This window comes from Callionymus lyra, chromosome 2 (assembly GCF_982586985.1).
Source record: "Callionymus lyra chromosome 2, fCalLyr1.hap1.1, whole genome shotgun sequence".
Classification (NCBI taxonomy): Eukaryota; Metazoa; Chordata; class Actinopteri; order Syngnathiformes; family Callionymidae; genus Callionymus; species Callionymus lyra.
In genome coordinates, this window is record NC_141819.1 from 26,157,729 (window position 1) to 26,170,440 (window position 12,712).

The 12,712-nt window shown below is 37.8% G+C and overlaps 2 protein-coding genes across 3 annotated transcripts in view; one reads left to right on the forward strand and one right to left on the reverse strand.

Moving 5' to 3' along the window:
* Positions 1-12,712, reverse strand: part of rab26 (RAB26, member RAS oncogene family) — a 54,433-nt gene that overhangs the window by 7,137 nt on the left and 34,584 nt on the right. The window contains exon 5 of the mRNA XM_087782876.1: positions 10,141-10,193. Within this exon, the coding sequence (XP_087639002.1) occupies positions 10,141-10,193 (53 nt within the window). The remainder of the gene's footprint in view (positions 1-10,140; positions 10,194-12,712) is intronic.
* On the forward strand, positions 1,857-4,541 carry LOC148086162 (uncharacterized). 2 transcript variants are annotated; one of them, XM_087784326.1, is made up of 2 exons: positions 1,857-1,907; positions 2,644-4,541. In XM_087784326.1, the coding sequence occupies exon 2, from the start codon at positions 2,682-2,684 to the stop codon at positions 3,519-3,521; it is 840 nt and encodes a 279-aa protein (XP_087640452.1). In that variant the 5' UTR covers positions 1,857-1,907; positions 2,644-2,681; the 3' UTR covers positions 3,522-4,541. The 2 variants fall into 2 exon arrangements, with proteins under 2 accessions (XP_087640452.1, XP_087640453.1); XM_087784327.1 differs by having other exon boundaries at positions 1,891-1,956.

The following is a 12,712-nucleotide window of genomic DNA, read 5'->3' on the forward strand; positions in this document are numbered from 1 at the left end:
GTCCATTGGAAACAAAAAGTTGCTTTTTTAATACTCTATACCCTTATTTAACATTGAATAAAATGTATTTATATTAAGACTTCAGTGTATAGGAGCTATATGTGTATGTATATATAGATATATACCGGTATATTCAAATTTCTTCTGTGTTTCAAAGTGAAAAATTAATGGGTGTTCTTGTTACGCCAGGAGGCAGTTCAAGCTTAGTGTTATTGATCACTCTTGTCTTGGAGAAACATTGGATGAGCTTATCAGAAGCTACTTTTATTTCTTGGATTAAGAAATCATGATACATTTGCTGAGACAGCAGCGTGGACAAATATATTGTATCTGTTTATCTTCAATAAGCAGAAGAATTAAAGCAGCAACACGTAAAATCGAATATGTTGTTTCTGGCTCCCCCTGGTGTCAATAATTATAAACATCGTATTTATTTAGCGCTTTTTGTGACACAAAGACACTTTACAAAAAGGATGAAAAACAAGAAAAAAGGGTTAAACAAGAGAAGTGCAGAAAAATAATCTGTGTTGTTTTGGCTTCTCTATAGCTCTTAAAAACAAGATAACATTTTTTATAGTTTCAATTTTATCTTCCTGGTGAGTTGAAAAAGTCTCTCAGTTTACGAAAACACTTTCTCTGACTCACTGCTATAAAGTGGTTTGGTGGTCACATGACACTCAAGAGACTCTTCGTGAAGAGTGAAGTTAAAAGAATAGCTGGAGACATGCGAGTCACGACTGTTCCAAAGCAATCATCACAACAAAATGCAAAAAATGAAACACAATCATAGTACGTAAGTATAGAAAGTGAAAGGCCTTTGTCAGTTCAGTGAATCAATACGTCTTTTCGAGGACATTGACTAAAAAAAATGGCCAAGCAAAACAAAGTAATTGGTAAAGAGCAAAACCCTTGACAGAACTAGAGCCAGTCAAAAGTGCACTTGTTCGATGATGAAAGAAAAAGTACTTTGCGAAAGGCTACTTTTCTTTCAACATCATGAAAGTGTGCTTATGAAAACATACATGAAGACATACAAAGCATCTATGCATCAACTCCCCCCCCCCCAAAAAAAAGGCAGAATACATTGTCAACAGATTATTCAATAGAACGTTGGTAGAAATCCACTGCAGTATATGTCTTTTGGTGAGTCTCATTACATTCTTGCCGCACAACAGACGCATCAATAGCACTAAACACTCGCTCAGATGATGGCATTAAATTGCAAGCGAGAAATGAGGTCACATTCCATTCATTAAGAATAAACACATTTTTTTTCCCCCTGAGCCCTGCCTCTTCATCTCTGTGCATCAGCGCTGATCTTCAGGACTTTACTCGGCTTCGTTAGAGGGAGACTGATGAAGCTCACGCTCACCTTAGAACCTCCTGACTTCTTCCCTTCCTTCCAATTACTCACACGGCCCTGGAAGATCACAGCGGGCTGTGGGTGGATTACGCGGGAGCGAGGGAAGCGAGGCTGCCGAGAGTGATCAAACTTCAAGGCTGTGAGGAAGCACCTGTGTGTTGTCGTGATTGACAGCGCATTGATTTTTTCGACTCCTGACTCGATGTTTTGTCGCTAAGAACATGACATGTGAACAGACATGATCAATAACGGCAACGACCAGGAAGACGGTTTGAGGTCCAGAGGGTCAAAAAGCAGCAGCTACTGTATATATTGCATATTTTTCCATCATTATAAGTAGCAGATCATCTGGAAAAACACCTCGTTAATCATTTAATGTATGATGTTGTGTCACAACTGGCAACCGTGACACATGTTTTTTGGGGAAGTTGCGGTCAAAGTTGTGTGAGGTTCCTCGGTGGGTGTGGTGACATTTATTAAGACAGGAGTCGTGAGAAAGTGAATATTCGGAGGACGAAGGAGGAGAAACAACACAAAGCTGAAGGTAAACCTACAGAAACTTGGACCTTGCTTGATATTTTTAACCTTTCATGGTGAGAATCTTAACATTTAATCATGCAAATACATCATTATCAAGGAGGTTGTGTGTTTTTCATCCGCGGGGTTTGTCTGTTAGAAAAACAAATGCCAGAGATTCAAACAATTTTGATGGTGTGGATTTAGGAAGATTGATCGCTTCAAATGACTATGTTATTTAATCTTAGAAATAGAGCGTAACACAATACTTCTATTTTTATCGCACAGTTACGGAGCAAATAGTTAAATTATGTTTTATGTTTCCAAAGGAGGTTCCTAGTTTGTGAAACCCTTCACTGAAAAAGGCAATAAAAATAATACTGATTCAGTCATAACGACTCATATAACAAGAATATAATGGACAAAAAACTGTTTGATTCAGTAAAATAAAGATTAATGAGCATGAATTCAAGAAAAATAAATAAATCATCATTTTAATTAATTACCAGAAAGTCCGATTTTAACTTCACAGAAAGTTCAATGTTTAATCTCAATATGGAAAATACAATTTTAAACGAAGAAAAAAAATTCTGAAAAAAGTGCTTCAGTACAAGTAGTAAATCATTTCCCTTATTCTTTTTTAGCTGGTTGAAAAAAAGGAAGGGTTTTTTTTGTATAAAGATCGTTAGTTTTGAAAAAGAGTCGTTGCAAAACATGTGTGAAATCCAGATGTCACCACTTCCTCTTTCTATTTTCATCCACAGGGTGTTCGGCGTCCAAGCAGCTGCACACAATAAGAAATATGAACAAGATATTCTCCACCGATCGCGGCTTCCGCCCTCAGACGCCCCAAATAAATCACTCTAAACCGAGGAGCCCGAATCCCAAGATTCCTCATCAGGACCTTCGAGTCACTTCCCATCATCGCAGTTTGTCCGCCGACTTTTGCAGATGCGGCTCCGCCTCCATCATCACGGTGAGGAAGAGGATAAAAGAGCCCCAGCCTCCTCCCCGTAGAGCCTCCCTCCTCAACAATCAGATCACGTCCAACCCCACCTTCAAACGCTACTCCTGCCCTCCCATCGGGATCTGTCGCTCGCCATCATCGTCTTCCAACTCCTCGTCGTCTTCCTCCTGCTCCTCTCCTCCTCCGGTGCAGACTTCTGCCATCACTGGCCGTGACCCACTGGGATGGAAGTTGAGACCAAAGTCCAGTTCTTTACGTTCCAACAGGCTCTCTCTGCAGACGCCGCTCGCCGTCCCCGATAAAGCCACAACCGGAGACTGGACCTCACTGACCAAACCGGCTCGCCGAAGCAACTCTGACTCCTCTGCTCTTCTCAGATGTACGGTGACGCCTCTGCCGGTGAAGATGGTGGGAGAACTTCAGCAGGTGCGCCTTCGTCCCGTGGCTCAGCTCAGTGACTATGAAGATGTTTTCAGAGACCAAAAGAAAGACGGGAACACCACAGCGAGAGCTAAAGTTCCACCTCAGGTCCCGTACAAATCTGCCATGGCGAGACAGATCTCTCGCTTGATGCTTGTTTCGTACCAACGCCAGAGCAAAGAACAGGATATTTACAGCACGGTGAAGAAGAAGCCGAACCCGGAAACACAACGGGCCGAGGAAAAGGACAAATGACTAATCGCACGATAAATGATGATACATTTTTGTAGGTTAATTTAATTGGTGATAGCTTAACAACTTATTTTTTTGTTTTTTCGTTTTCTTGAAATATATATTAGTTCAATAAAATCAAATCCAACAGACAGAAGAGCAAACACTAGAAATAATAGTTTTAGTCCAAGTCATGACTTGACATTTATCAAAGAGAATTGTGTCTCTTTAAATATGATTTATTTGAAGTCAATTTTAGGTACATTTATAATTTTTTGGGTTGTGTGAAAAACATGAAAAACGAAAAAAGAATTCTCCCAAATACATGTTTGTATTTATTTATTTCTAACATCCTTTACAAAAGGAAATCTTTTGAAGAATCAAGTAATAACAAATCTATATTTTGAAATAATTGTTGGTGAGCTAGTTTTTGGAGAATGCTTAGCTTTTATTGAATAGTTTGTTTAAATTTCTTTTAGAATTTTATTTTTTAACCACGTAAACATGTAGTTTAGGGGAAAACTGGTCGTAATTATCAAAAAAAGTGAATAACGGTCAAAAAACTTTTGAAAACGATTGACTATTCAATAGTGACGGTTTGATGTGCGTCATCATACCTTTAGAGCTCAATAGGTGGCGCCCTCAGTTCAAGAATGAATAGCTGAGCGATTCAATTATAGAGCGCCATCTAGTGGGCTCTGAAAAGACGGATGATGCACGATGAAGCCTCATCAACCCGTCACTGCCATTCAACTCAAAGTAGAAAATTACTTCAAGAGAAGAAAAATGCGTTTGACTCATATTTTAAAATGTAGATGAAGGAAAATAACATTTGGTTCTAAGTCTTATTCTTAATCAATGTAAATGCTAGATTAAAATATTTGTAAGAAAAGTTAAGTTGAAAATAACATGTTACTTAAACTTTAAATACAGTTGGGTAAAGACTGTGCTTGTAAAAGTGCAGGTTTATGATAAAATATTTAACTGAAATCTTCATTTTTGTTTTCAGCCTGAAAACCAATTGTGAATAAACGTTCAGCATAATTGGATCGTGTAGCTGCCGTTTTAATGTTTGTCGTTTCTTTCATCGCAGCAGAACGAATGGAAATGAGGCTCGGCATTGATAGATTGTTGACGGCTCAGATAAACGTCCTGATGCCGAGGCAGTTTTTAATTTCATTAAATACAGATCAAGAGCAAATTAGAGTAGCAAGAACAAAAAAGGAATTTCCATGATTGATGCGGTTATTTTTTGACATTCCCTTTTATACTAATCACGCTCTCTGAGACGAGAGCACAGCATACAGAACATATTTTCTACCCTCTTGTCGTTTGACATTCTCCATCAGGAACAAACCAACCCTCCTTCACCTTCTATCTTGATCACAAAGTGGATTTTTCACCGAGTTACAATGATGGCGACAGATTGTTTTTCTCTGCCTCCTCCCTCCTCAGCTTCTCTGTATGCGTTTGTGTGTATTTGTGGATTTCTGACTATTTTACTGTGACTCAACATTTAAAAAGTAATGACAAATGTTGGTCTTGGATCGAACTCAATATTTTCAACTTAATAAAAGGGCTTCACTGAGACACAGAAAACCCTCCGACTCAGCAACCACTGTGTTGAGATGTTTGGCAGCCCGAGGGATCCCAGCTCTGTCTTCTGTATTAACTATCAAGGGATGTTTTCCCTCTATCTCCAAAAGCCTTGGAATAAAACCCACGAAAAAAAAGAAATCCACATTTTTTAAGTTATAGAAACTTGAATGCACAGAAGCTGAAACTCTTTAAGAACTTCTCTACACTATTAAATAATTATTATGTAGACATTTTATTTACCGACGTGGCCATTTTTTGTTCTTTAATATTATTGAATTTAAATAAAATATATATATATATATAAACAATTGTTATCAATTATCAGGTCGTAACTCATGTGTTTATCGTCTGACTAACAGACAGTAAAGAAAACATAAAATGCCTAAAAGTGCTGTTTTTCAGTACAATGTCATAACTATTGATGTAGAAAACAACACTACTATTATCCGTGTCGACAAAGGGTGTGAAAGAAAACCTTATAATATCCTTCAAGTCACGTCATGTCACGTTGTAATTTGTACGTGGTTTGGGAATATCTTGGCATAAGGAAGGCAAAGGAAAACAAAGTTGATTCTTGATCAGCAGGTTATGATGTTAACATAAATGAAGAACTTTATAAGAAACCCCAGATAGTTTCATTACAATTGATGTAGCTTTGTAGGAATAGTTTGGATACTCAACATCATCAGTAAACTCAGACTAAAGTGGCCATGTTTAATCATAAATATACATTTCATTGACACATTAAGCATTAATTGTTGCAGTGCACTATCATGTTTATAGAGAACATATGAGGAAAATACAACAAAGATAAGGTGGAGGAAGTAAAAAGACATTAAATTTGTATTTTTACTTGAGAGAACATCAGTGCGACCGGAAACTATAAAAATAAATGAGCGAGCATGTTTCTCGTCCTTCACATTCAATTGAACATGATCAAAATAAATGGATCCAAACACAAGCTCACCTTTATCTTTGGTTCCTTAACTATTAAAGTGTGCAAGGAAATGAGGCGAGAGTGAAACAGAAAACGAAGGAAAGCGAAGATTCATCGTTTTTGGCTTTCCAATTTTATTCGGCCATAACTTTCAATGTTCTTAATGGAGAAACATTTCTGTTAAAAAATCTATTTTATTCTCACTTACGGTCATAAAGCTTTCCCCATTAAATATTCATATGTAATCATTACTGATATAAATTAAATACATTAGGAGTAATATTGAGCCGTTACAAGCTTCCTTATTCACTGGCACATGTGCAGGCCGACACCAATCGCACATCATATTGATTTCTTGTTTGCTGTTGTGAGGATCTTTAGAACAACAAAGCCTCGCTGCTGTGTGAAGATTTAACCTTTTTTTTTTTTTAGCTTATGAGCATAAACTGGCTGATTAATGGTGTGAAATAAAAATATCTGCATTTATTCGAGGGTATAGATCTAGATCTAGATAGAAGCTGCATTTTGTATAAGATGTTTGCTAACTAAGTTGTACGCTCTTATGCAGCTGCTGTCCTTATCTATAATAAATCAACTCACAAATGCGTAGTAACCAAACATTTAAACTTGGTTTTGAGGTAGCCTGAAAATATTCTGATGTTATCAAACAATTTGCAACTGTAAGTTTCAACGGATGAAACTAATAATCACCAAACTCAAGTAGCTGAAGTTTCTACGGTTTTACGTGTATGATGTATATAAAACAAATATTGTGTATGATTTATAGTGTGGATTGTTAGAAATTGAAGTGAGATAGAAATGTATGATCGTGGTGGAAGTAAACAAATGTCGGTTAAATACACAACATGTGTTTTACTCAAAGTTAACGATCAAAACTTCCAGATTTGCTGGTCCTGATGTACAGCACCAGATGATACTGGTATGAATGAATCAAATCAAGTCAAATAATAGACTTTTATTCTGTCAATTCACTGGACTCACTTTACTTCTTCCAAAGATTTTCTGCCTGAAGGATTCTATCGACATCATGGCCTGGACGTGACTGGAACAAAATCCAGAAATTTAAGCGGCAAGGAGCAGAGATACATCTGAGGGATTTACTCTGGTTCCTTTGTGCCGCCTTTAGTGTGAAACTGAGGTTTGATATACTCTCAAACCAAACAGTGTGGGACAAACCAGCATGCAGTTGGGGTCTGGAATCTCACAATCATACCCCTGAACTGATGATCGTGATGCTTGGAAGGTTTGTATCAATCCTTGATGACGACATGGTGGACTTTATTATTCCATCTAGAAGATTCTTCCGGATGCAACATTTATAAAGACACGAACGGAGCGTGACTCATACTGTATGTGTTACGGTGAATTGAAAAAACCTTGGAATAGTCATCGTACTGGGGTTGTGTGTTTTGTGTGTTCGCACCTAGACCTTGTCGGCCCAGCATTGTGTCGCTCCTGTTTTCTACAGATTGCTAAGAGATAGGAAATGTCAGAGGTGATGAGAAACTAAATTCTGTTGACGTCACCACTGACGTCTGTTATGTAATTGAAAAAAAAAACATAATTGCTTTTACGTGTGCGTGATTTAAAACGATTACAAACACCGTCTCTTTCTCAAGTGGCAATTTAGACATGAAATGAATTGAAAGACACTCAAAAGAGGCAACTAAAGGGTTCAAATGGAATTTTCCTTCCACACTTTAGTAGCATAAAGGTGTTTCTGACAGATGTGTGATGCAACGCACGTGCAAGTACGTACTCCTATGAAATGCTGTACACAAGGTTACGTACAGATGGTAGAGCGAGAGAACTGAATGATGCTGATGAAGGCTTGACAGTTTAAATTGATGTAACGTACGACACTGAATGCTCACAGGTTGTCGCACCATTATATGATGGATGAATGCCTTTTAATATGGGTTATGACCTGCAGTTTTCCTCTTGCTGTCAGCAAACAAGAGAAGCATCCCGAACTCTAATGGTTGACGGTAATAATACTCCTATAGTATAGCAGAGTACCCTCTTAAGTTATGAGGGCACTGTTTGTGTCATACAGAAATAAAGAGACTGAAAGGGGAGATTAAACTGTTTACAACTTCCATGGCCTTTACAAAACAATTAAAAAAGTGGCTTATAAGCATCTACAGCTGCCAACACTAGAAGATAAGTCTGTTGTGATGTTCTAATGAAATATTGTTTTCTTTCTTAATTGTATTGCAAGGGTTTGCATATGGATTTTATAGGGGACTACAGATGAAAACTAGCCTTTTAGCTGATTCTGGCTTTTGTAATTATGTATTATGTTTAATGAAGTTTAACTTTCCCCTTTTAAATGAACTAATTGTAATTATTTAGTGAAAGGGTAAGAATCTTGTTCATCCAGGAGATTCTCAGGCTTAAACCGAAGCCCTATCGCATCAAGACAAAACAGGCTTGTACGGATACAGAACTCCTCAATGCTAAGTTGTCCTCAGCACGGTGACTGCATGGCGGCAAATAAAAAAACTAAAATTAAGTAAAACAGTTGACTTTCACAGTATTAACCTGAGGTTAGTTCATCTTAGATCCCTTGAAACAGGAAAGTCTCAAACGTGTAGCTTAAGCCGCTGCCTGCCAACCTCCAGAAAGACATATGGTAACTAGTCTCCGAAATAAGAACATTGTGCTTCTGTCCAAGGAGTTCCAAAGCGAGTCAACAGGAATAGAGGTTATACGTCTTCCTAAATTGTAACCATAGAACTTGGATTAACCATAACCTGGATGCATGAGAACCTTTACATACTTCTGTGTTCCTCAACTTAACTTACTGTCCATGTGTGTTGACTGTATGACCTTTGTATGTAAAAAATAATGAAATACAAGAAGACATATAGTAATCTGTCATTACTTGCCCATACATATTTGTGATTTAATGATAACTTCACTAGATCAAGTTTACAGGAACTTTGCAAGCACACCAGGTGTACTTGGCAAAGAAAAACAAGTTGAATAGCAACTAATGTGAAACGCCAACTCTCCTGACTCGCACACGTGTTCCAAATTTTGAAATCTGCCTCTCCAAGATGCAGTAAGTCTTTAACGTCTTTTTATTACTTTATAAAATTCTCCCTCGTCTGAAAATCTCAGCAAACAAGATGCCACGAGAGCGCATATTCTCTATTAGTCCATTACGACATAATAATGGCTTCACTCCCCCTCCCTTGGAAGTGGAGACTTTCAGGATTGATGACGCATTGTGACAAACCTTGACCAATCATCTCAAAGTGGGCGTTGATTTGGAAAACAAGATTTAAACTCCAGAAACATGTGTTTTCAGTGGGCTTAAACACATTTTCTAATTCAAATATTTCAATGAAAATAGAGTTTTGTACAAACAAACAAATACTGATGAGTACAATAGAGTCCAACATCACACATTTGTCGCTCTTTACTTTTACCAGACAGATTTAATGATCTGCATTAAAAGGCTTAATGATGACAATTACACAGTTTTTCATTAGTAGTTTCCACAACACACTCCATTTCCATTTCACCATTATCCTAAAAATGGTTTTGATCATGTCGTAATCTAGCGACTGATTAATCTAAACGCGTTCGAGGAACATGAGGTCAAATGGAGAGAGGTTGGCAGTACAAACACAGCAGGGATACAAGGAGTTGATTTAGGGGGGAAGTGAGCTCCAGTTCAGTAATATGCTCTTCCGATTCATCACCTCTCATCATTTATAGCCACAGTGGTCAGCCACAATCGCAGCCCCGGTCATTCATCCTGCTCATCATCTGATCCCTCGGTGCCTGTATGTCACTTTGAAATATTGAAATGAAACGGGCAGCAGCTACGACGAAGCTTTATCCGACACCAATCACCTGCACGCTCGCCCAGCGCCTCTGCATCTCTGGGCGTCTTATCGTCCGAGAGAGACACCAAGACAAAGGCTCTCATTAAAAACCCTGCTCTTTGGAAGCCTGCCGGGGAACCGTGCAAGATAAACTACTCCTTTCATACAGAGTTTGCGAGACGATGACAAAGAGTCTCCGTTTTTGAATGAGAATTTTTAATTAGTCAACAGAGAAGTGAAAACTTACCCTTATGTTGTCAAAGGATGCTTTGTTGGTGACGTCATACAGAAGAAGAAGAGCTGGAATAAGAGAAGGAAGAAGGCAACATTTAGAAGTGTATTCCTGCTTCCACAGTAAGAGACGTTTGAAAACGAGTATCACATTGGAAAATGCATGTTCACAACATCTCTGAGGCAAATTAATACATTTCATTTTAATGTTATCAAGAGTTATGGCCGAATCCTATTTATCTCCTTCAAGGGCTTCCTCGTTCCTCGAGGTCAATCCTCAAAGCTGGCCCTAGAAACTAATGAATGAGCCTTATTTGCCGACATAGGAATGCATCACATCTTAAAACTTGTTATGTCATCATAAGTCGTCCATTACTGTCGACATAAAATGACGGTTTTGCAACAACAAAATGGCGTCTGCATGTTTTTACGATTATCAGCTGCCAGAAGCAGAAATGTTCCCTGGAGAATAGCTTTTTTTAATGCATGATGAATATACTTCTGAATCAAACGCAGGTATGTGGAAGATACTGCCAACATGTCTTGCTGTAGGTTAGCTTTACTAGCCGACCACATGCTAACACAACAAGTTCCCATTAGCGATTGTATAAATATTAGTGATAAGGTATTTATGTGTGTATTTTTGTAGGTTAGTTTAACTAGCCGACCACATGGTTAAGCAACAAGTTCCCTTAAACGCCGTTAGTGTTAAAACGGTAATATTGTATCAATCAATTAGTCTTTGACCAAACATAGGTTTGTAATAAACAAAGTTGTTGTAGAAAAGTTGACACCTACAGCTACAATTTTTATTTTCAACTTTTTTGGGGGAAATCTTTGGTCCACAATTAAATAATAAAAAAAACTCAAATAATTTTTTTAAATACTTTCTTCTTTCCTTAGTTTAAAAATACATGTTTATTAACAACATAACAATTTTAGCCTACTTACATTATATCATGGCATGCTTAAATGACTTCTAAGGAGAATAATAAAATGTGAATATGAAGTGAAATATAATATCAATCAAACCCAAACCCATAAAATGTCAAGATATAATAACAATTTTGATACCCTTATATACGGCATTATCTTTGTGTCATTTAAAAAAAAAATGTTTATTCTAAATTAAGTTTTCTTCATATTCATCACGGAACTCTTTGATTTAAAGGACCCTCAGAGTTATGATAAAATTGACGACATGTTTTATCTTTCCATTATTTTTAATCGGGTGCAGCTGTCCTCGGTTTGACATGTTTGTTTACCACGGATCTACACCAACTACACTACATCTGTTTGCATAATTAAAAAGTGTTTAAAGGCTTTTCTTTTTTCATGATTTCATGAACAAGGGAAAAAAGCAATTTGCACATAAAAGCAATTTCTTTTTCTTCATAATTAGGAAAGAAACAGCTGTTCAGATCTGGGGTTTTACCCTGGAGCTTCAAATGTCACCCTTTAAAGAAGACTTTGGAACCTCTTGGCATCCAGATGCAAATACAGCTGTGTTGCTTGTTTGGAGTGCGTCCGATGTCAGCTGGCGATTATACACCCAGATTAAAATCCCAGACTTGATGGATTGCAGCGCTCTTTATGGTTCACTTCGCTCCATCACACCTCCTTCCAGCCTCCTCGGGATTTACAGTCGGAGGTTTTCTGTGCCGTACGGCGGCTCAGGAAAAGGAGCCGTCATAAATACTGTCGCGGATATAATTGAGCAACATCTATTATGTCGTGATCGAAGGTGAAAGTCATTTCCAAGACACAAGAAGTTTTTCAGAGCCAATTATATGGAGGGTGAGACATTCTCGGTGAATTGGATTTCCGGTGAATTCCTGAAATATTTGCGACTTGAAAATGAATGTGACTGGTCAACAACATGTTTGGATGGTTTGACAAGATGTTTCTTTGAGTCATTTTGCAGTTTACCAATATAATTAAATTACAGTTAAATAGTGTTTCCCGCATATTTCTAATGTTGAATATATTTTTGTCACTTGATCAGAGTTCCAGTCCTTTAACTTGGAACTATCTTGCGAGTTATCTTGCGTCCTCCATCTTCTCCTCCTTGCAACCACTTATTGGACAATTGACTTGTTGACCAGACCATAACCATCAGTGATTTGAGATAAGGCCTTAGAGGTTTTCCTCGACTGATAAACGATGTATGTACAGTATATAATCCACGAGAGATAATATTCCAGCCGTGATTTCAGACGGGAGCTCGGGGGGAGGCATTGGGAAGACAAATGGGTTTTGTGTAAGTCATAATGGAGGATTAGCTTTTGGAACAGAGGGGGCGTTATGGAGGTAATTAGCTGATAATAGTCTCTGCTGAAGATCAGATCCTGCTGAGAAAATGACTTAAAATTGCACGGGAAGGTGCATCATTCTGACCTCCTGCACCACTTAATGGTTTTCTTCCCTCTCGTGAGTAACAAATGTGCCACATATTCACTGCAAGAATCAGTAAAAAACAAGAAGAAAAGATGCAACCACGACATGCTTTCCTCTGATACTTAATCGCTTACTCAGGCATTTTCTTACCTTGACTTCAACATGCAATTGACTTATAATGAAAAGTTATT

What these genes read in the sequence shown, in the direction of transcription:
- LOC148086162 (XM_087784326.1), top strand. Translation starts at nt 2,682, where the DNA reads ATGAACAAGATATTCTCCACCGATCGCGGCTTCCGCCCTCAGACGCCC.